This window comes from Pelodiscus sinensis, chromosome 14, assembly GCF_049634645.1.
Source record: "Pelodiscus sinensis isolate JC-2024 chromosome 14, ASM4963464v1, whole genome shotgun sequence".
NCBI classification, from domain to species: Eukaryota; Metazoa; Chordata; order Testudines; family Trionychidae; genus Pelodiscus; species Pelodiscus sinensis.
The window spans coordinates 32246558-32265920 of NC_134724.1; the positions used below are offsets into that span (position 1 = coordinate 32246558).

General features: G+C 43.0%; 1 protein-coding gene across 10 annotated transcripts in view; it reads right to left on the reverse strand.

Moving 5' to 3' along the window:
• The window catches only part of SCAPER (S-phase cyclin A associated protein in the ER), a 406333-nt gene that overhangs the window by 43565 nt on the left and 343405 nt on the right, over positions 1-19363 (reverse strand). For 9 of the 10 annotated variants that reach the window (XM_075897367.1, XM_075897364.1, XM_075897365.1 and 6 more), the window contains 2 exons: positions 4269-4506; positions 283-432 (listed from right to left, as the gene is read on the reverse strand). In XM_075897367.1, the coding sequence (XP_075753482.1) occupies positions 283-432; positions 4269-4506 (388 nt within the window). Of the gene's footprint in view, positions 1-282; positions 433-4268; positions 4507-19363 lie in introns of those variants that run through there. The other variant, XM_075897373.1, reaches the window with a different exon arrangement.

A 19363-nucleotide genomic window follows, 5' to 3' on the forward strand; every position in this document is an offset into this window, starting at 1 on the left:
TATCAGTATCTCAAGTATAAGAGAACCAAAACCATACCAAATCAATAGCAAAAAGAATGATGTCCCTCTTCACATTCCCCATTTAGTCTGAATTTGGTAACAACTATTATCAGATATTTTTGTCCTAATACAAAATGTAGGCTCTTATCTTATAGATGCTTCGGTATATACATACATTTACACATTTGAGTTTCAGTAGCACTGCTCATGTCATTAAATTGTTTCAGGATCAGGGTCTAAACATGTGCACTATAATCCCAGTCAAATTTCTGACTTCCTTACCTGATTATCTGGGTGATTTACAGTAAAATACCCAACACAAACAATGACTTCATGTAGCAGTCCTTCACAGGTATGCTGAGAACAGTACCACAACAAAGAGCTGATAATATGACGGAAGGCAAGGGAAAGTCCTTCAGCACCTATAACAGACTGACAGAAAACATGAAATCATAACCTAGCAATATACTACAGGGACTAACTGAAACAAATGAGAGCTGAAATTACAAACTGCATACTTTTCAATGTTTTCAGGAAGTATTCAAGTAAGATTTTGGTTATTCTTTTGGTAGCATAATGGTGTTGGTAAAATAAGCCAAATGAACTCCTTCCTTTTCCTCCTCCTTTTTTCAGCAACTTATCAGTACAATGCTAATTAATATGATAAATGCCCCGGTAAATAAAACTAAATTTTAGTTTTAAGTGGTCAAAGAAAAATATGGGCTCTTCTCAGTTGGCATTATGTTAGCATTAAGTAGCCAATTTATTTAAATATGCAGAACATGTTCCGGGAAAACTTAATACTAATAATAATTCTCGGCAATAAGCAAAGGAAAACAAATCATTCCCTATTTTTGCAAAAGAGCAGAATACATTTCTCATTAATATCTTGTGTGTTCTAAACGGAAAAGAAGGATAAATAATAACTAATAACTTTTCCAAACAAACATTTTCAAAAGTTAGAAACATCCAAAAGACGACAACCATCAGCTGCAATTCTTTTTTGGGATACTTTGTGAAACTAGGCAAATTGCTGTAATGTGGAGATTCAGGAGAATTAGATTTTATCTGTGCAGCCTACAGCCTCTATTTAATAAACATGTCAAACAGACAGAGCGACATAAGGTCAAAGGGGAAAGCTGAAGCATAAGGAATGAGCATGACAGTCTACTAACTCTAATGAAAGAACAGTGCAGGCCTGTGGGAAAATATCTTTCATCTGAAAGTCTTCTTTATTTCATATCTTCTAGTCCGTGTGGTAGAGTTAGGATTTAACGTAAAAAAAATTCAGCCCAGAAAAATGAAATTTTTGTTTTAGAAAACTAGCAATGGATAGTTTCCATCTCCTTAGCTAATACCCCCAATAAGTAATAATACTTTCAAGTTCCAAAATATAATATAGTAACTAATTGCTACTTTATATAATATATCAATATGTTTTTATTCAATTAGTCATGTCCATGCACGCTGTGACCTAATGATCTGTGTTTAACCTTCCCTGATAACAACAGGCCAAGGGGTACACAAGTTTGTGTATAAAAGTTAAACTAATTTTTCAAAGAAACTGTGCTTCCTCTTTAGCCTGAATTAATAGTATTCCGTGTATTGTTTCTCACTATCATCTTTCAATTGTTTAGACTGTCAAGTTAGATGTACACACCCATGAGTCTGTGCTGATATTAATTCATATCGTGCCAGAAGTGGACCTCTTTTTTTAATCAGAAAACTGTTCTGTGATCTTACTATTACAGGAGGAAACTGTTCCTGAGAGCTAATAATTGTCACCAGCACATAAACTCTTGCCTGCCTTTTATTCTGCTATAGTTTCTAAGGGTCAGAAAGGACAATAATATGTTTCAGGTGTATGCTGCCTTTTTAATATTAACTAAAGAGTTAACAATAATAGATGGAGACACGCAGTTACTAAGAATGGAACACCGATTCTGTTATTCAAAACAATCCAATTCAGCAAAGCTGGTAAGCAAATGCTTTACTGAACTGAAGCCCACCTCAGATTCACATAGTCATTAATTGCTATACTTAATACAAATCAGTTCTACAGAGCACAAATGAACACGGTTATATCAAATGGAGGGCTTGTGATACAATGCAAGTTTGGTCATAGATGCTCAGATACAATGGTAATGAGTAGACAAACATAGCACTGGGTGTCTTTTTAATTAAAGTTAAATATTCTGATACAGGTTGGACCTCTCCAGTCCAGCACCCTTGGGACCTGACTGGTGCCGAACCAGAGAACTTGCTGATCCATGGCAGGTCAATATTGTCTAGCAGCATTACCAACACTTCCACTTCTTACTGGGCTCTTAGATGTTTGAGGGTAAATTAGAGTAAAATAACAGCACAGAACACTGAGAGCTAGGACTGGTGGCTGTAAATAAACTTTATGGGATCATGGGAAACTTGGGCACACCCATGGTAAGTGGACATCTGGCTAACAAATCATGCTGGACCACTGATGTTTCCAGACCAGAGAATTCTGGAGTAGAGAGGTTCAACCTGTATGACTTTAGGGAGCAAATATTTTTTTAAGTAGAGTGAAATCTTAGGTGTAGCCCTAAAGATGGTACAGAGTTCTATGTATTACAGCTCTGGTAATTTGTATCAGCTGAGGATCTGCCTCTTGATGCATAACCATAATGTCTGCACCAACTGATAACATGTTTCCAGCAGCAAGAACCACAGAACATAATGTAGAAGACAACTTCTTGAAGAATCATTTTATAAAATACAGAAACATGGGTCAACAAATTGTGAAAAATTTACATATGAGATACCATCTACTTTTTGGAAATTTGCCCCCAAAGACTGGTCTTGACTCTGCAACTGGATCCATGTGGATGAAGGAGTCTTCCCTCAGGTTATGTCTACACTTGCACCCTAGTTCAAACTAGGGATGCAAATGTAGGCGACCAAAATTGCTAACGAAGCGGGGATTTAAATATCTCACGCTTCATTAGCACGATCTCACCAGCGCGTTACTCTGCTCAACAGCTGTTTGAAAAGTGAAAGTGCGGGCTGTGACGCATTAGTTCGAACCAAGCCCCTTGGTTTGAACTAATGTTACTCAAAAAAAAAATGAGGAGTAATGTTAGTTCGAACCAAGGGCTTTGGTTCGAACTAATGCGCCCGGCGCGCACTTTCACTTTCAAAACAGCTGTTGAGTGGAGTAATGCGCCGTCGAGATCATGCTAATGAAGCGCGAGATATTTAAATCCCCACTTCATTAGCAATTTAGGTCACCTGCATTTGCATCCCTAGTTCGAACTAGGGTGCAAGTGTAGACGTACCCACATAGACCTTTTTGTTGGAACAGGGCTATTAGTTGTACTAAAACAAAAAATTAAGAAGTGGGTGTTGAGTGTGAATTATCCTGCATTCTTTACTAAGGCAAAACTCCTGCTGATTTCAGTGCAGTGCAGAAATGAGTCCAGGATGTACAATATGATTGGACAAATTATTCATTTTATATTGAATAATATACTGCATGAAATTGTTGTTAGCAAAAAAAAGTTTAACAAAATAATGTTAATTTCATCTCTCTAATAAAAACAACTTTTACCCTTTTATTTTTGGAATACTTTAATAGTATTTTTTCTTAAAATGGCAAAGTTATTTATTTGCATCATGCACTAATTGCCAGTCAAATTTTTTTTTTCCAAGAGAGATTTGGTCCCCACCTGCAAAACTTTAATGCTTTCTTTTCGTGAGGAATTTTAAAAAATAGTATTATTCTGGTTGAATTGCCCCATCTTAAATTCAAGTAAATGGCAAGTCACACTTAAACACAGTGTCATATAAGGATGGGGCCATCAACTCAAAGCACCTAAGCAGCTCACATTAACAGTTCTTACACAAGTAAGCTGTTTGTGGACGTTGGCACGGAAGGTTTGAAAGCTTGTAACATAGGAGATTAGATTTGATATGTAAAATACTGGTCACTCTCAAAATCAGTAGAACAAAAATAGTAATGTTATATATTCAGTTTAGTTTGCAAGTTCTGAATGTCTGTCTTATAATAAAAACGGATTATATTTATTATTTCTCATATTTAGGCAATGGAAGTAACATTAACAAATGGCAACTCTATGAATGGAGAAATGAGACCAAAAAGTATTTATTTCATTTGTGACTCTTCCTCAAGTTAATTTTAAATACAATTATATGCATTTGGCTAAATTTATAAAATACATACAACAATGTATGTTCTAATTTTAAGCACAAGCTAAAAAGACAAAAATTGTTACCTGAAAAGCTGGCAGATCAAGAACTGCAAAGCTATTGAAGAAGCATAAACTCTGAATAGCAACCTGGATTGTGTTCTCTGTATAACTCTCTTTGGGACTTGCTGTATTTGGGTCTGAGATTGTGCCATGGAAAAGAATACAGTACAGCATATGCAAGACTCCAACTAGATCTGTAGTCTGAAGAACTGTAGTTAGTCCGGTGGGATCCTGACGTGTATTGTCAAATATAGTCCAAGACCTGTCAAAGAAAAATTAAATCAGGGGTCTCAAACTCAATTTACCTTAGGGTCAGTGCCAGTACTGAAATCCTCCTAGTGGGACAGTGGGAACTCCCCTCCTCTGGCAAGGCTGCAGGGGTGTGTATCTCCACACATATCCCCCATGTGTTCCCTGGCCCCACTTGCTGGCCCTCACTCTTGCCCGACCCCCTCGTGCGTCCTCTTGGCCCCACCTACTGCCCCCAGAGAATGTATTCCCTCTTCTTCCCTGGGAGCCCATTCTGCCACCACTAGACTAGAATGGCTTCTGGCTGATAGTTCTGTACCATTGTTGGCACATCCCTGTAGCCCAGGAGAGTTGTGTGCAAAGCTGTCCTATCCATAGCATGCTTTGGTGCAGCCACTTGAGGTCCTACGCTTTGGGGGGGGCCTCATGGCGACTGCCAGACCAGTTCTATGAACAGAATAGCTTGTGGGGCCCTGGGTGGGCTAAGGCTGGCAGCAGCAGTCAGGCTCCCCAGTACTCACTGCAGCAGTGGGAGCCTCAGGGAAGCGGAGCTACACAGCAGCTTGCTCCACTCTGCTGCTATCTCCCAAGCCAGCCTGGACTGCCCTGGGAGATGGTGGTGGGGCAGAGCAGAGGCTGTTGGGGGTGCCCAGATTGTGGAATAGTTATAAAGAAGACTCAGTTAGTGCAGGGGACCCAACCTATGCTGCCAAATTGTGCCACGCTCACCGGTAATCCCCGAGGGCACATCCCTGGGGGACAGGGCTTGTGGCAAGGGGTGCGATAGGGCTGCAGGAACTATGGGTATGTCTACACTAGCCCCCTTGTTCGATCTAGGGAGGCTAATGAGGGCGATCAAAATTGCAAATGAAGTGCGGGATTTAAATATCCCATGCCTCATTAGCATGGTCCCGGCTGGTTGCCATTTCAGAAATTGACTAGCCCAAAGTAACTGCCCGCATCAATACGTGGAAGTGAAACGGGATTCCAAATTAAAGCCCTAAATTGAATTAGCTGTTATTCCTCCTGGAATGAGGTTTACCAGCTAATTCGATTTAAGGGCTTTAATTCGGAATCCCGTTTCACTGCCGTGTGTAGACCCGGGCAGTTACTTCGGGCTAGTCAACTTATAAAACGGCGACCATCCGGGAACCTGCTAATGAGACGCAGGATATTTAAATCCCGCGCTTCATTTGCAATTTCAGTCGCCCTCATTAGCCTCCCTAGATCGAACTAGGGGGCTAGTATAGACATACCCTTACATGCCAGCAGCCATGCACAGGTCGGTCTGTGAAACTGCTTGGGTCGCAGCTGGCCTGTGGGCCATGAATTTGCAATCCCTGCATTAAACTGTCTAAAATGAAAACTATCAGAAAGGCTAACATTTAAAATATGTCAAATAGAAGAAAACATGAACAAATCTGATGTCTGTAATATATCATGAAACTGTAGTATTTCTGCAAAATGTTTAACAATGTACACTCATTTATATATGAAGGCTCTCTAGATAACTGTTCACCTATCTCTATAATCTTTCTCCAAAGATTCCGAGCTCTGATCCACTCCTAGGTTCATGCTAACCAGTTGATACCAGGCAGGAACTCCATAGCTTGAAAGTTATGATAACTTGGAGCACTCATAGTAACTCCTTGCACACATCTAATACATATATTTAGTCTATACCCCATATTCTATTAACATAATTTGTTGGTTTCTTGTAAAGGGAAATCATGCCTTACTAATCTGCCAGAGTTCTTTGAGGGAGTCAACAAGCATATGGACAAGGGGGATCCAGGGTATATAGTGTACTTAGATTTCCAGAAAGCCTTTGACAAGGTCCCTCACCAAAGGCTCTTAAGTAAAGTGAGTTGTCAGGGGATAAAAGAGAAGTTCCTTTCATGCACTGATAACTGGTTAAAGATAGGAAACAAAGGGTAGGAATAAATGGTCATTTTTTAGAGGTAAACAGTGGTGTTCCCACATGGGATCCGTATAGGGACCAATCCTATTCAACATATTCATAAATAATTTGGAGAAAAAAGTAAACTGAGGTGGCAAAATTTGCAGATGATATTAAACTGCTCAATATAGTTAAGACCAAAGCAGAATGTGAAGAGCTTCAAAAGGATCTCATAAAACTAGATGATCGGGCAACAAAATGGCAGATGAATTTTAATATCGCTAAATGCAAAGTAGTACATATTGGAAAACACAATCCCAGGTATACATACAAAATAATGGGGACTAAATTAGCTATTACCTCTCACGAAAGAGATCTTGGAGTCATTGTGGATAGTTCTCTGAAAACATCCACTCAATGTGCAGCAACAGTCAAAATAGCAAGCAGAATATTAGGTGCCAATGGTTCTTTGTCTGTGTAGATAATGGTGTCAGTACTCTTCCGCTCTTATTGCCATTGTATAAATCCATGGTACGCCCCCATCTTGAATACAGGGTGTCCCCGCTTTAAGTAGCCCAGGTATACGTCAGTTCCGCATTAATGTTACTGACGCTTGTAGGAGCTGATGAGTTCTAAGTCTTCCCATTCCCTGTTCTTAAGTCGTGCAAAATAATTGCACAAATGGAAGTCAGCTGTGGGGAAAAAATTCCCCGCTTTAAGTCATTTCGCTATACATGCACATTTTTGGAATGTATCTTGGATGTATAGCGGGTATGCTCTGTATTGCGTACAAATGTGGTCATCTCATCTCAAAAAAGATATCTGGGCATTGGAAAAAGTTCAGAAAACAACAAGAAAATGATTAGGGGTTTGGAACGGCTGCTATATGAAGAGAGATTAAAAAGACTGGGACTTTTCAGCTTAGAAAAGAGGAGACTAAGATGAGATATAATAGAGGTCTTTAAAATCATGTGTGGAGAAAGTGAATAAGGAAAAGCTATTTACTTGTTTCCATAACATAAGAACTAGAACAAATGAAATTAAGAGGTAGCTGGTAACAAAAGGAAGTATTTCTTCACGCAATGCATAGTCAACCTGTGGAATTCCTTGCTAGAGGGCATTGTAAAGACCAGGGGTGTGTCTAGACTACATGCCTCCTTCGACGGAGGCATGTAGATTAGCCAGATCGGAAGAAGGAAATGAAGCCGCGATTATTTTAATCGCGGCTTCATTTAAATTTAAATGGCTGCCCCGATCTGCCGATCAGCTGTTTGTCGGCAGATCGGGGCAGTCTGGACGCGATGCCCCGACAAAGAAGCCTTTCTTCATCGGCACAGGTAAACCTGGTTTCACGAGGCTTACCTGTGCCGATGAAGAAAGGCTTCTTTGTCGGGGCATCGCGTCCAGACTGCCCCGATCTGCCGACAAACAGCTGATCGGCAGATCGGGGCAGCCATTTAAATTTAAATGAAGCCGCAATTATTTTAATCGCGGCTTCATTTCCCTCTTCCGATCTGGCTAATCTACATGCCTCCGTCGAAGGAGGCATGTAGTCTAGACACACCCCAGGACTTTAACAGGGTTCAAAAAAGATATTAGATAAATTCATGGAAGATAGGTCCATCAATGCTTATTAGCCAGGGTGGGCAGGGATGGTGTCTCTAGCTTCTGTTCATCAGAGGCTGACAATGGGTGACAGGGAAGGGATCACCTGATGATCCCTTGTTCTGTTCATTCCCTCTGGGGCATCTGGCATTGGCCACTATCAGAAGGCAGGATACTGGGCTAGCTAGATATTTGGTCTGATTCAGTATGGCCGTTCTATTTTTTTAAAAGCTTCTTTATGACAATGGCCGGGAGAGGTGGAGGAGTGTCCTAGGGACCATCACCAATTTAATGGGCAAAGACATGGTGGCTTGAACAACTGGAAATATGGACATATTAAATAGCAACAAGATACCAGTATCAAATGACATTCACCCTAAAGTTAAGAAGAATGAATTTTAAGAATTAAATAGATGAGCTCAGAACAAAAATATACAACCTCTTATTAAAATCAGCTACTATATTAGAAGACTACAGGGTAGCAAAAGCTACAGAAAAAGAATAAATAGTACACCTTGTGTAATGGAAAACCATACTTCTTCAATCTATGAGAATCTCTTGTGAATGCAAAAAACCTCCCAAACAAACCAACCAAAAAACCCCATGTTTAAAAGAAAGCTAACAGATTTAATAAATCTAAACTTTTAAAAAGCCTTTGACATAGCCCCTCATAAGAGTCTATTGAGGAAACTAAATAGTCTTGTGGTGAAAGTTTTGCTATGACAAACAGATAGAAAACAGAATAGGAATAAATGGTCAATTTTCAACAAGTGGTTAACACTGGGTTTCCTTACTGAAATCAGAACTGGTATTGTTTCATATACTTCCTAATAATATGGAAAAGGGCGTGAAACAGTAAAGTGATAAAATCTGCATGTGATACAAAATTATTTAGAATAGTCATTGTTATACCAAATTTGGAATGCAGCTTCCTCTTATCATAACTCAAAGCAAGGTCACGGTTTGGATATGCCAGGACAATGGGATGTTCCCAGAATGAGATTGTTTCTAATTAAATGGAAAGGGAGCAGTATGGTAGAAGGGACAGTTATACTGTAGAATGACCACAGGGGGGCAAGGGGCCAGGCATGGGGACCAGGACAGCTATAACCCCACTAGGTCAGCAGTGTGCAGGGGCTGATGAAATTGGGGATTTGTGGGGGGTTTAAAGGGCTTGCATGTTGAAGGGATAGCACTGTGTCCCTAGATATTACTGGTTTAATCAGGTGGGGGGGAGAAAAGGTGGAGGAGTTGCACTGTATGTAAGAGAGCAGTATGATTACTCAGAGCTCCAGGAGAAAAGCTGAGTTGGCTGATGTGGTTGCAGAGCCATTGGCCATTATCTTTGAAAACTTGTGATGACTGGGGGAGGTCCTGAACCTTTGTAAAAAGGCAAATGTAGCGCCAATCTTTAAAAAAGGGTAAAAGAACAATTCAGGGAACTACAGTCTGGTCAGCCTCACCTCAGTCTCTGGAAATACCATGGAGGGAATCCATCAGGAATCCATTTTGGAGCACGTGGAAGAGAAGAAGTGATCAGGAAAAGTCAACATGGATTCACCAAGGGCAAGTCATGCCTGACCAACCTGATTGCCTTCTATGACAAGTTAACTGGTTCTGTGGATATTGGGAAGGCAGTGGACGTGATGTCCCTTGATTTTAGCAAAGCTTTTGATACCATCTCCCACAGCACTCTTGCCAGCAAGTTAGGGAAGTGTGGATGGCTCAATGTCTAGTTGGTGGTCGGTATCAAGCTGAGTGCCCCAGGGTTTGGTTCTGCGGTCGGTTTTGTTCAACATCTTTATTAATGACCTGGATGAGGTGATGCAAGGGGGAGAGACAGATATCTTGCACTACGGACGGAATAATCCCAAGCACTGTTACAGGCTGGGGACTGATTAGCTAAGCAGCAGTTTGTCAGAAAAAGACCTGGGGATTATAGTGGATGAGAAGCTGGATATGAGTAAACTGTGTGCCCTCGTAGCCAAGAAAGCTAACAACATATTAGGTTGCATTAGGAAAAGCATTGCCAGCAGATCTAGAGAAGTCATTATTCCCCTTTATTCGTCACTAGTGAGACCATATCTGGAGTACTGTGTCCAATTCTGGGGCTCCCCCATTAAGAAAGGAATATAGACATACTGGAGAAGGTCTGACAGATGGCAACAAAAATGATTAGGGGGCTGAAGTACATGACTTATGAGGAGAAGCTGAGGGATTTGGGCTTATTTAGTTTACAGAAGTGTGTGTGTGTGTGGGGGAGGGGTTGACAGCCTTTAACTACTTGAAGGGAGGTTCCAAAGAGAGTGGAGAGAGGCTGTTCTCAGTGATGACAGTTGACAGAACAAGGAGCAATGGTCTCAAGTTGCAGTGGGGGAGGTTTAGGTTGGATATTAGGAAAAACTACTTTACTAGGAGTGTGGGGAAGCACTGGAATGGGTTACCTAGGGAGGGGGTGGAATCTCCATCTCTTTTTTAAGTTTCGGCTTGACAAAGCCCTGGCTGGGGTTGGTTCAGCTTTGGGCTGGGGTTGGACTTAATGACCTCCTGAGGTGTCTTCCAACCCTAGGATTCTATAATTCTAAGGAGTTTGTTGTTACAGGGAACAGCACAAAACTGGAGATCCCAGCAACCGGGATCCCAGCAACCAGATGACTGAGAGACCTAGCTGAGATGACACACCTGGTTCTGGCCAGTCAGAGGACATTGGGCTGTGATGAGAGAACCCTGGTGAACTGCCCATCTGGTTCCAGCCGGGGGGAACAAAGGTTAGAGGAGAGGACAGGAGAGGCAGAGAAGAGAGGGCTCCAGGCAACCCAGCTACTAGAAATGGGCCTCATCCTCCCTGATTGGATCCACTTCGTCATCTCCAGCCTGATTCTGGCCTGCATATTTATACCTGCCTCTCGAAATTTCCACTACATGCATCTGACCAAATGGGTCTTTGCCCATGAAAGCTTATGCTCCAACACTTCAGTTAGTCTATAAGGTGCCACAGGACTCCTCACCACTGTTTACCTGGACAAAAGACAAAGAACAGAGGAGAGGAGGAGCTGCTAGAGGGGAATATTGGAGCCTGGAGAAAGGTTTTTTTCCTGGACTGGGCAGAGTCAACAGGGAGAGCCCATATGGCTACAGGAGAGATTCAGGCTGAGGGAGGTCAGGTCTACAGTCCTGAGAGTTCCTTTGCTGTGGTCAATGCTCAATAAACCTTCCTGTTTTATGCTGGCTGAGTGTCACTGTGGTCTGGAGAACAAGACTGCACTATTCCCTCTGGGAGTGGACACTCCAGGAGTCCAGAGTGAGTGGATTCCCTGAGGGGACCCACAGCAGAAACATGTGAGCTGAAGGCCAGAGAGATGGGGTCCTAGGACACAGAGGGGATAACCCCCAAGGGAGAATGGACTTGCCAAGAAGGGGCTGTCACACTAGAGGGGGTTCCTCCTGGGTATTGTATGGCTCAATGTCAGCATGACCTGGGAGTCCATGACACAGGAGTAGAAAAAGAGTCAGCTGTACTTTAGAGAGAGTTTGCGTGCCTGTCTGTCTGTCCCCCAGATGGGGACATGATCCCCTCTCCTGACTGTGCCCCCAGCAACTGCAGCAACCATGGACAGGCGCTCCTCACTTGGTCCCAAGCTGCTCCAGTGAGAGAGGGCTGAGGTTGTCTTCTCTTCCCGGGGCAACTTCAACCCCAGTCCCACCCCAGAGCAATGATTTAAATGAAGAAAAACGTTTATTTGAGTTAAGGACCTGAGCAACTCAGGGTAAATCTTACAGGATGGAATACTGGAAATGGAACTTTTGACTAGGAAATGGGTTTCAGTTGCTAAACATTTTTTAGTTTGACCTTTGTGTATACATTTGCATATTTTATGGGGCAATGCTAGGTTTGGGTGGACAGCAGAAGTCAGGTACAGTGATAGTGAGTGATGATAGATTATATGGCTGGGTATAACTAGTTGGATTCCTGGTGTAAATAACAAGGCAAGATAAGGTCAACAGACGTGCTGGCCTCATCCCTTACCCTTGTTCTTTCTGTGTGATCTTCTGATTCCATGTTTCCTTCTCAAGTCCTTTGCACCACTCTACAAATTTCATTCATTTCCCTTCACCCCTTCCATGGTTCCTAGTCCCTTGAATTTCTCCTTTATTCCCGGTGGCATGATCAGTTCAGTGTACCTTCTCTCTTAGGCACATAAATCACCTCCTTACTCCTTTCTAAAAGAACTCATTCAAGACTAAGCAGCATTATTCCATGACAACCAGTCCATTTCCTGCCAATCCATTTCTCTCCTTTTTCATCACCTTCTTTTCCATCCTGCCTGCCCCCTTCACATTTTCTCCATCTATGACCCAAGTCAGTACCTTTTGAACTTCCATTTATAAATATTTTAAAATAATTTCAGACATTGCTCTGTACACATACACAAACAGCTCTTCATGAATGCATCTCAGGCTATAGCTGTACATGAAGGAAAGGTGGGGGGAAAACAAGAAAAAAAATCCCTGTAGCCTGTCCTGAAGAAAATACGGACTTTTTTTTTTACACTAGGGTTGCAATTATGAGCTGTGCTTTCAGTAGATGCAGCACACAGAGGCACAGCCTGGTGAGAAAAAAAAGACAAAGATGAGCACTCTGATTATTGGTTGATCAGGGACCAACATGAACCACAAATATGGAAACCTCCCGCACGCAGCTAATACAGTTCTGCAACCCAAATCTCTGTAGTTCTCTCTATAGCAGGCGTGGGCAAATTCGGGCCGGTGGCCAGAGCTGGTCTACAGGGTTAGTCCCTGGTGGGCCCACAACTCCATGTTTACCTGCGCCTCCACAGGTATCAGAGGATCGCAGACAATGCAAGTGTCGGGAATTGGCATCCTGCTCCATGACACTTCCCGCTGCTTATACAGGCTGCGAATTGTTTTTTGCTGCCAAACAGAGCTGCAATCCTCCAATACCTGCGGAGGCGCAGGTAAACATAGTGGCAGCAGTCCACCAGGGACTAACTCCGTGGGCTGCCATTACTTTATTGCCCACCCCTGCTCTACAGAGATTCTCCCCCAGCAACATAAGAGATTGCAAGGGGCATTTACAACCTCTGTATATTGCCACAACAGCATAGTGGGACTGTGGGAGGCAGAATCCCTCTCCAGAACATACAACTCCTTTTCTAATTGTTTGTAGCATGGAATGAGATGCGGCATGTGAAATTTCAGGACTGTTTAGGGTGTAGGTAGTCTGAACATTTGGTTTAAATGGAAAGAAACGCTGAATTGTAATATGAGCACAGAACAGATTTTGCTGATCAACAAGAGCAGGTTGCTTTACACCAACAGGCTGATTGACTCTCTTAAGAGTCTATCCAGCAGATTCTGGCCTTATAGGAGGCTGACCCTGGAAAGTTCAGTATAATACAGAAGCTAAATCTTTGTGTCAGTGGCTAGCACTTGTACTTTGAAACCTGTGATAAAGATTTCATAAAGGAGTTAATGCAAATGAGCTAGCCACCTCCTGCACCCTGCTAGTTCCAATTCTTAGGACAGCCTCTTTCCAATGGGAGCAGTGAAGCCTGTAGTAGTAGTCACTTGAACCTAGCTTTGGAATGATTTCCCAGTGTGGCACTGGGTAGGGAGAGGGACTGGTTTTGCTTTCCAGGTAAACTTGGAGTCAGAGGACCATTTTCTTCATTGCTCTAGCTGACTTCTGAAACTGCCAAAGAGGAAGCCTTGCTTAGTGCTTAATCCTTAAATATTATTTCTTAGCTGACTGAAGTCAAGTCAGCCAGGGAAGGAAATGTTATTCATCCTGTGCAGTAATAGTCTCTATGAGTGCTCCATCCGAGGGGCACACATGTCTCTTGTACCCTTATCTGCTGATTTCTACCATCACTGCTTGATTGGCTTGTACACACACCTTGTGGCACACCTATCAGGGTGCATGAGCAAACCACCTTAAGCTCCTTTTCTACTAAGGATGTTAACTAGTGGTTAATTGACTAGTTCAGTAGTTGATGGAACTTCCATCAACTACTCAACTAGTCGATAGGCCCTTCCGCATTCTTCCTTTGAAACGTACAAGAGCCCCTGCTGGGAGGAACTATGCGTGCAGCCTGGGGCCAGTGGGAAGCCCACTGACTCCGGGCTGCACACAGGTGCCAGCTTTGAAATGTACAAGAGTCCCCAGCTGACCTCGGGATCCATGCTGAGCTGCCACTTTGAAATGCTATGCAGAGCTGGGGTCAGCTGGAGACTCTCCAGATGATCCTGGGCTCCAGCACAGCATTTCCACAGAACTTGGGATCAGCTGGGAATTCCCCAGTTGACCCCAGGCTCCACGCGCAACACCCGCAGAGATAATCCCAGGATCAACTGTGTGGCTCTGCACGTGTGGAGCCTGGGGTCAGCTGTGGACTCCCCAGCTGATCTGGGGCTCCAGTGCAGCATTTCCCTAGAACCTGGTATCAGCTGGTTTCACGGAAATGCTGTGCTGGAACCTGGGATCAGATGGGGACTTCCCAGCTGACTCTGGGCTCCATGTGTGTAGTGCCACACAGCTGAGCCCGGGCTCAGCTGTGCAGGCTGCTGCTTACAAGTACACCCTCTCTCCCTCTTTGCTGCCTCTATTGGATAGAAGCAACAAGGGGGTGGGGGGAATCAACTAGTTGACTGACTATTCGATAAGCATTTGCTTATTGGATGGTTGACTAGTTTTTAACATCCCTATTCTCTACTCAGTCATTTTCTAGGTAACAAATGAAGAAGAGGGCAAGGAGAGTGGATGATGGCGCATCGAGAGGGACACAAACCTCAAAGAAATAGTTATTGTACAGGATGAGTACTTCAAGCAGTATCTCTATGCATGCTCCATTGGAGGGGACTTCCAAGTAGTATTCCTAGAAGAAGGAGGGAGTTTCAGAGCAGTATACAAAGATGAAGACAGAAGAGCAGAGGCAAATGCTGCATCAGATTTAATGGCATGGATCAGGGAGTAATGTTTTGAAAATGTATAGACTGAAGACCAATAGTGGCTCTAAATATCTTAGATACTGGGACATTCTTCAGAAATCCAGCAGATGTCACTTGTGATCTGGCTGAATGAGTGCCGTAATTGATAGTTATATTTGGCCAGGACTGTCTGATAGTTTGTGATCTGAAACTGCAGGCTTGTTGAGGAGTAAGGCTTTTGTTCAAAGAGATCCAAGTGCCTTTTGATCCCTGTCATAGGCAGATAATTGTTGAAAAGTTATTCCTATGCTGTTAATTCAGAGCATTCATCACAAGGGAATTAGGTGAAGGTGGGAAAATGAAAAGCAGTCACTAAGGGACATGTAGTACTTCTTGTCCACCCTATTTCACATTGCTGCACTAGTGGCTGTTGTCTGGGAGACTGTCTTAGAAAGCTAACAAGATGGTTTATTAGATGATGAACTTTTGTGGGCCGGACCCACTTCCTCAGATCAAATAGCGGAAGAAAATAGTCACAACCATATATACCAAAGGATACAATTTAAAAAAATGAACACATATGAAAAGGACAAATCAAATTTCAGAACAGAAGGGGGATGCGGGGGGGGAAGGTGAATGTCTGTGGGCTAATGATATTAGAGGTGATAATTGGGGAAGCTATCTTTGTAATGGGTAAGATAACTAGATCCTTTGTTTAAACTCAGATGTAGAGTGTTGAATTTTAGCATGAATAACAGTTCAGAGGATTCCCTTTCAAGTGCAGATTTGAAAGGTCTTTGTAGTAGGAAGCAGGTAGTTAAGTCGTTGAGACTGTGTCCTTTCTGGTTGAAATGGCAAGAAACTGTTTTTTCTTTGTGATCCTGTCTGATATCTGTTTTGTGGGCATTGATCCTTTGGCGAAGTGTCTGAGACATTTGTCCAATGTACATAGCGGATGGACACTTTCGGCACATGATAGCATAAATTATATTTCTGATAATGGTATCAGCAGAGTGAATATGTGGACAAATCTGGCAACGGGGTTTGTTGCAAGGGAAAGTACCAGGGTTGGTATTAGTGTGGTATGTCCTGTGGTTGTTGGTAAGAATCATCTTGAGGTTAGGTGGTTGTCTATAAGAGACTATGGGTCTGTCTCCCAGAGCCTCTTGGAGTTTAGTATCCTGTTCCAGTATAGGCTGTAGTTTATTGATAATGTGTTGGACAGGTTTAATTTGGGGGCTATAGGTGATGACAAGTGGTGTTCTATTGTTGGTTTTCTTGGGTCTGTCTTGAAGTAGATGGTTTCTAGGTATTCGTCTGGCTCTTTCAATTTGCTTTTTTATTTCTCTGGGTGGGTAAAGACCTTTCAAATCTGCACTTGAAAGGGAATCCTCTGAACTGTCATTCATGCTAAAATTCGACACTCTACATCTGAGTTTAAACAAAGGATCTAGTTATCTTACCCATTACAAAGATAGCTTCCCCAATTATCACTCTAATATCATTAGCCCACAGACATTCACCTTCCCCCCCCCCCATCCCCCTTCTGTTCTGAAATGTGATTTGTCCTTTTCATATGTGTTCATTTTTTAAATTGTATCCTTTGGTATATATGGTTGTGACTATTTTCTTCCACTACTTGATCTGAGGAAGTGGGTCTGGCCCACGAAAGCTCATCATCTAATAAACCATTTTGTTAGTCTTCAAAGTGCTACATAGTCCTGTATTTTGCTTCAGCTACACCAGACTAACACGGCTACATTTCTATTAGAAAGCTAAGAAAGCCTCATTAATAGGCAGTGCCACTCTGGAGTGTGTTGCTGACTGCAAAATATTTAGAATGTTTGATCTCATCCAGAAGGAGCTGCAATGTCAGCCACCCTTCTAACAAGGTCTTGAAATTGTCTGAAACCACTGGTGATGGAAGGAGGGGGAGGCATAACTGTTAGCAATGATGCAATGGGAATCTCAAGGATGATTTCTTCATTTGCTCTAACCTCTAGCTCCTCAAACATCTCTTCCTGCTGTGAAGAGTAGAGGGAGGATGTAAAACCCCCTATAGGATCCCTAAAGGATGGTACTGCTGATAGGCAGCCTGAGGTTCCAACATGGTAACTGTGGGGGGTCCACGAGGGACAAACAAGGATGGTCCTTGACCAGCCTTGAAGTTCTCCCTGTGTGAGAGCAGATTCTCAAAGGCATATGTAGGACAGTCCCTATCAGAAATCAAGGATACTGACTGGGAGCCCTTTTCTTCCTCTGCATCCTTCCATGCTGGGGTGGGGTGGATGGGGGAAGATACCAATGAGGTGGAATCAGAGACCTATATCTCAACTGCTTGGTACTTGACAGCAATGCGGACTAGATATCCAAGAGAGAGTTCCCTTGAGTATGTGAACTTCTGCAGTACCAGAAAGGACCCTGGTATATACACTGTAACTGGTTGCCATGGCTGGAGCCAATGGTACCAGTATTGATGAGTCTTTGTTAGATGCTGATGCTTTCTCTTGTCTTTCCCAGGCTCAGCTGCTTACACTGGCACCAATAGTTGGGCGCAGGTGCAAGGCACCAACAGCTGAATGGGATCCTTTGGTGCTGATAATGGGGCCAAGATTGATTGTACCCTGTGTTTTCTCTTTCTACTAGCAGAGGGTACAGGCGTCCTACTGGAGTTGTGTTTCCTCTCCTTCGAGCTCTGGGTCTTCATACACCTGCTGGTACTGGCAGAAAAGTGTACATGGCCTCAATGGTACCCTCAGAAAGGGAGGATCTTGATGGAGATCTGGACTTTTTTGGAGCTGGCTACTTAGATATAGTCTGTGCTCCTCTTTTTGGTAGTCTTCCCAGAGTGCTCCAAAGGCTTTCCTTTCTTAGGAGAAGCATGTCCTGAGGTTGATGGGGTACTGGATCTGTTCAGGGACAGATGTGTGGAGGGGTCATCTCCTGATCAGTCTCAGAGGGTGTTTGCAGGGAATGTTCCATAGCCAACACTTTGGGATTCATTTCCTTGTTCTTCTTAACCCTGGACTTAAGGATTAAATAAAAGGAGCACTTTGGGAGATGTAGGTGGAGACAGGACAATCCTTGCCTACAGACAACCCCCTAACCTGAAACCAATTCTTTCCAGCAATCCCTCAGCACACCTCCATCATACTCATCCAGGAACCCACCCCTGCAATCAACTCCAGTGCCAACTCTGCCCACACATCTATACAAACATCATCATCATAGGACCTACCCACATAAATTACTACCGCAGAGGCTCACATCCACTAATGTGATCTATGCCATCACTTGCCAGCAGTGCCCCACTGCCATGTATATTGACCAAACTGGACAGTTACTGGGGAACATTTTAACTTGCCTGGGCACTCACTAATAGGTCTAAGAGTGACAATACTTTTACAAAACAATTTCAAAAACCAGTTGGAGAGAGAAACTGAAGAACTCAGTTTCATTTACATATTTGACACCTGTAATAAAAGTCTGAACAAAGACCTGAACTGGATGGAGCACGGCATTCCACATCCTAACGACATAAAAAGCTAAGCACGGGATACTTACAGACCACTCTATTAGCCTCATTTAGCACAGACACTCAAATTGACAATATGCTTTTCCTTCTCTTTTCCATCCCTTCTCTTTTTCTGCTATGTATTTGTACCCTGGACCCCGCACTCCATTCATCTGAGTGGGTTGTGTCCACGAAAGCTCATGATACAGTCTACATTTTTTGTTGTCTCTAAGGTACCGCAGGACTATTAATTGTTTTTATTTTTAGAAACGAAGTAGTATACGTCTCTTGTGGAGGAAATGTTGGGAACTAGAGCATAGGAGTAAATCTTCTACCTTGTAGAAACACAACATCTGCATAGCTCTTTGGGTGGCTGAGAGAAGTCATGCTTTAGGTCAGGGGTGGGGAACCTAAGGCCCTGGGGCTGGATTGGCCCCCAGCTTACCTGGATCCAGCCCCTGAGGTTTGGGGGGTTCCCCCCTGAGGGCCATGTTAATAAGCATTTGGTTGCTTCTCACTTGTATGCAGCCCCCAACTGATTTTCCTGTGGGTCAGCAGCCCCCAAACCAAAAAAGTTCCCCATCCCTGTTTTAGGTGCTGGGTGAAGGCACAGCCTGCAGATTCATTGCTTGGAAAATTTTCTGTTCTTTGGGAGTGGAGGGAAGGGGGAAGAAGAGGGAAATGCCAAGGCCATTAATGTTATTCCAGCAGCCAGGTTGGAGCAGTTGTTTCAAATACGGTCTATGTTTTGCTATAAGAAAGATGTCTTCAAAGATTAACTGTTGGTCAAAGACTCTAATTTCAGTTGGAATTCTCTGTTTTTGGAAATTGTGTGGTGCCTTTTCTATTCCGGAAGGGAAGGACTAACATTCATGTTACAAGCATAATGGGGTTTATTTGTGT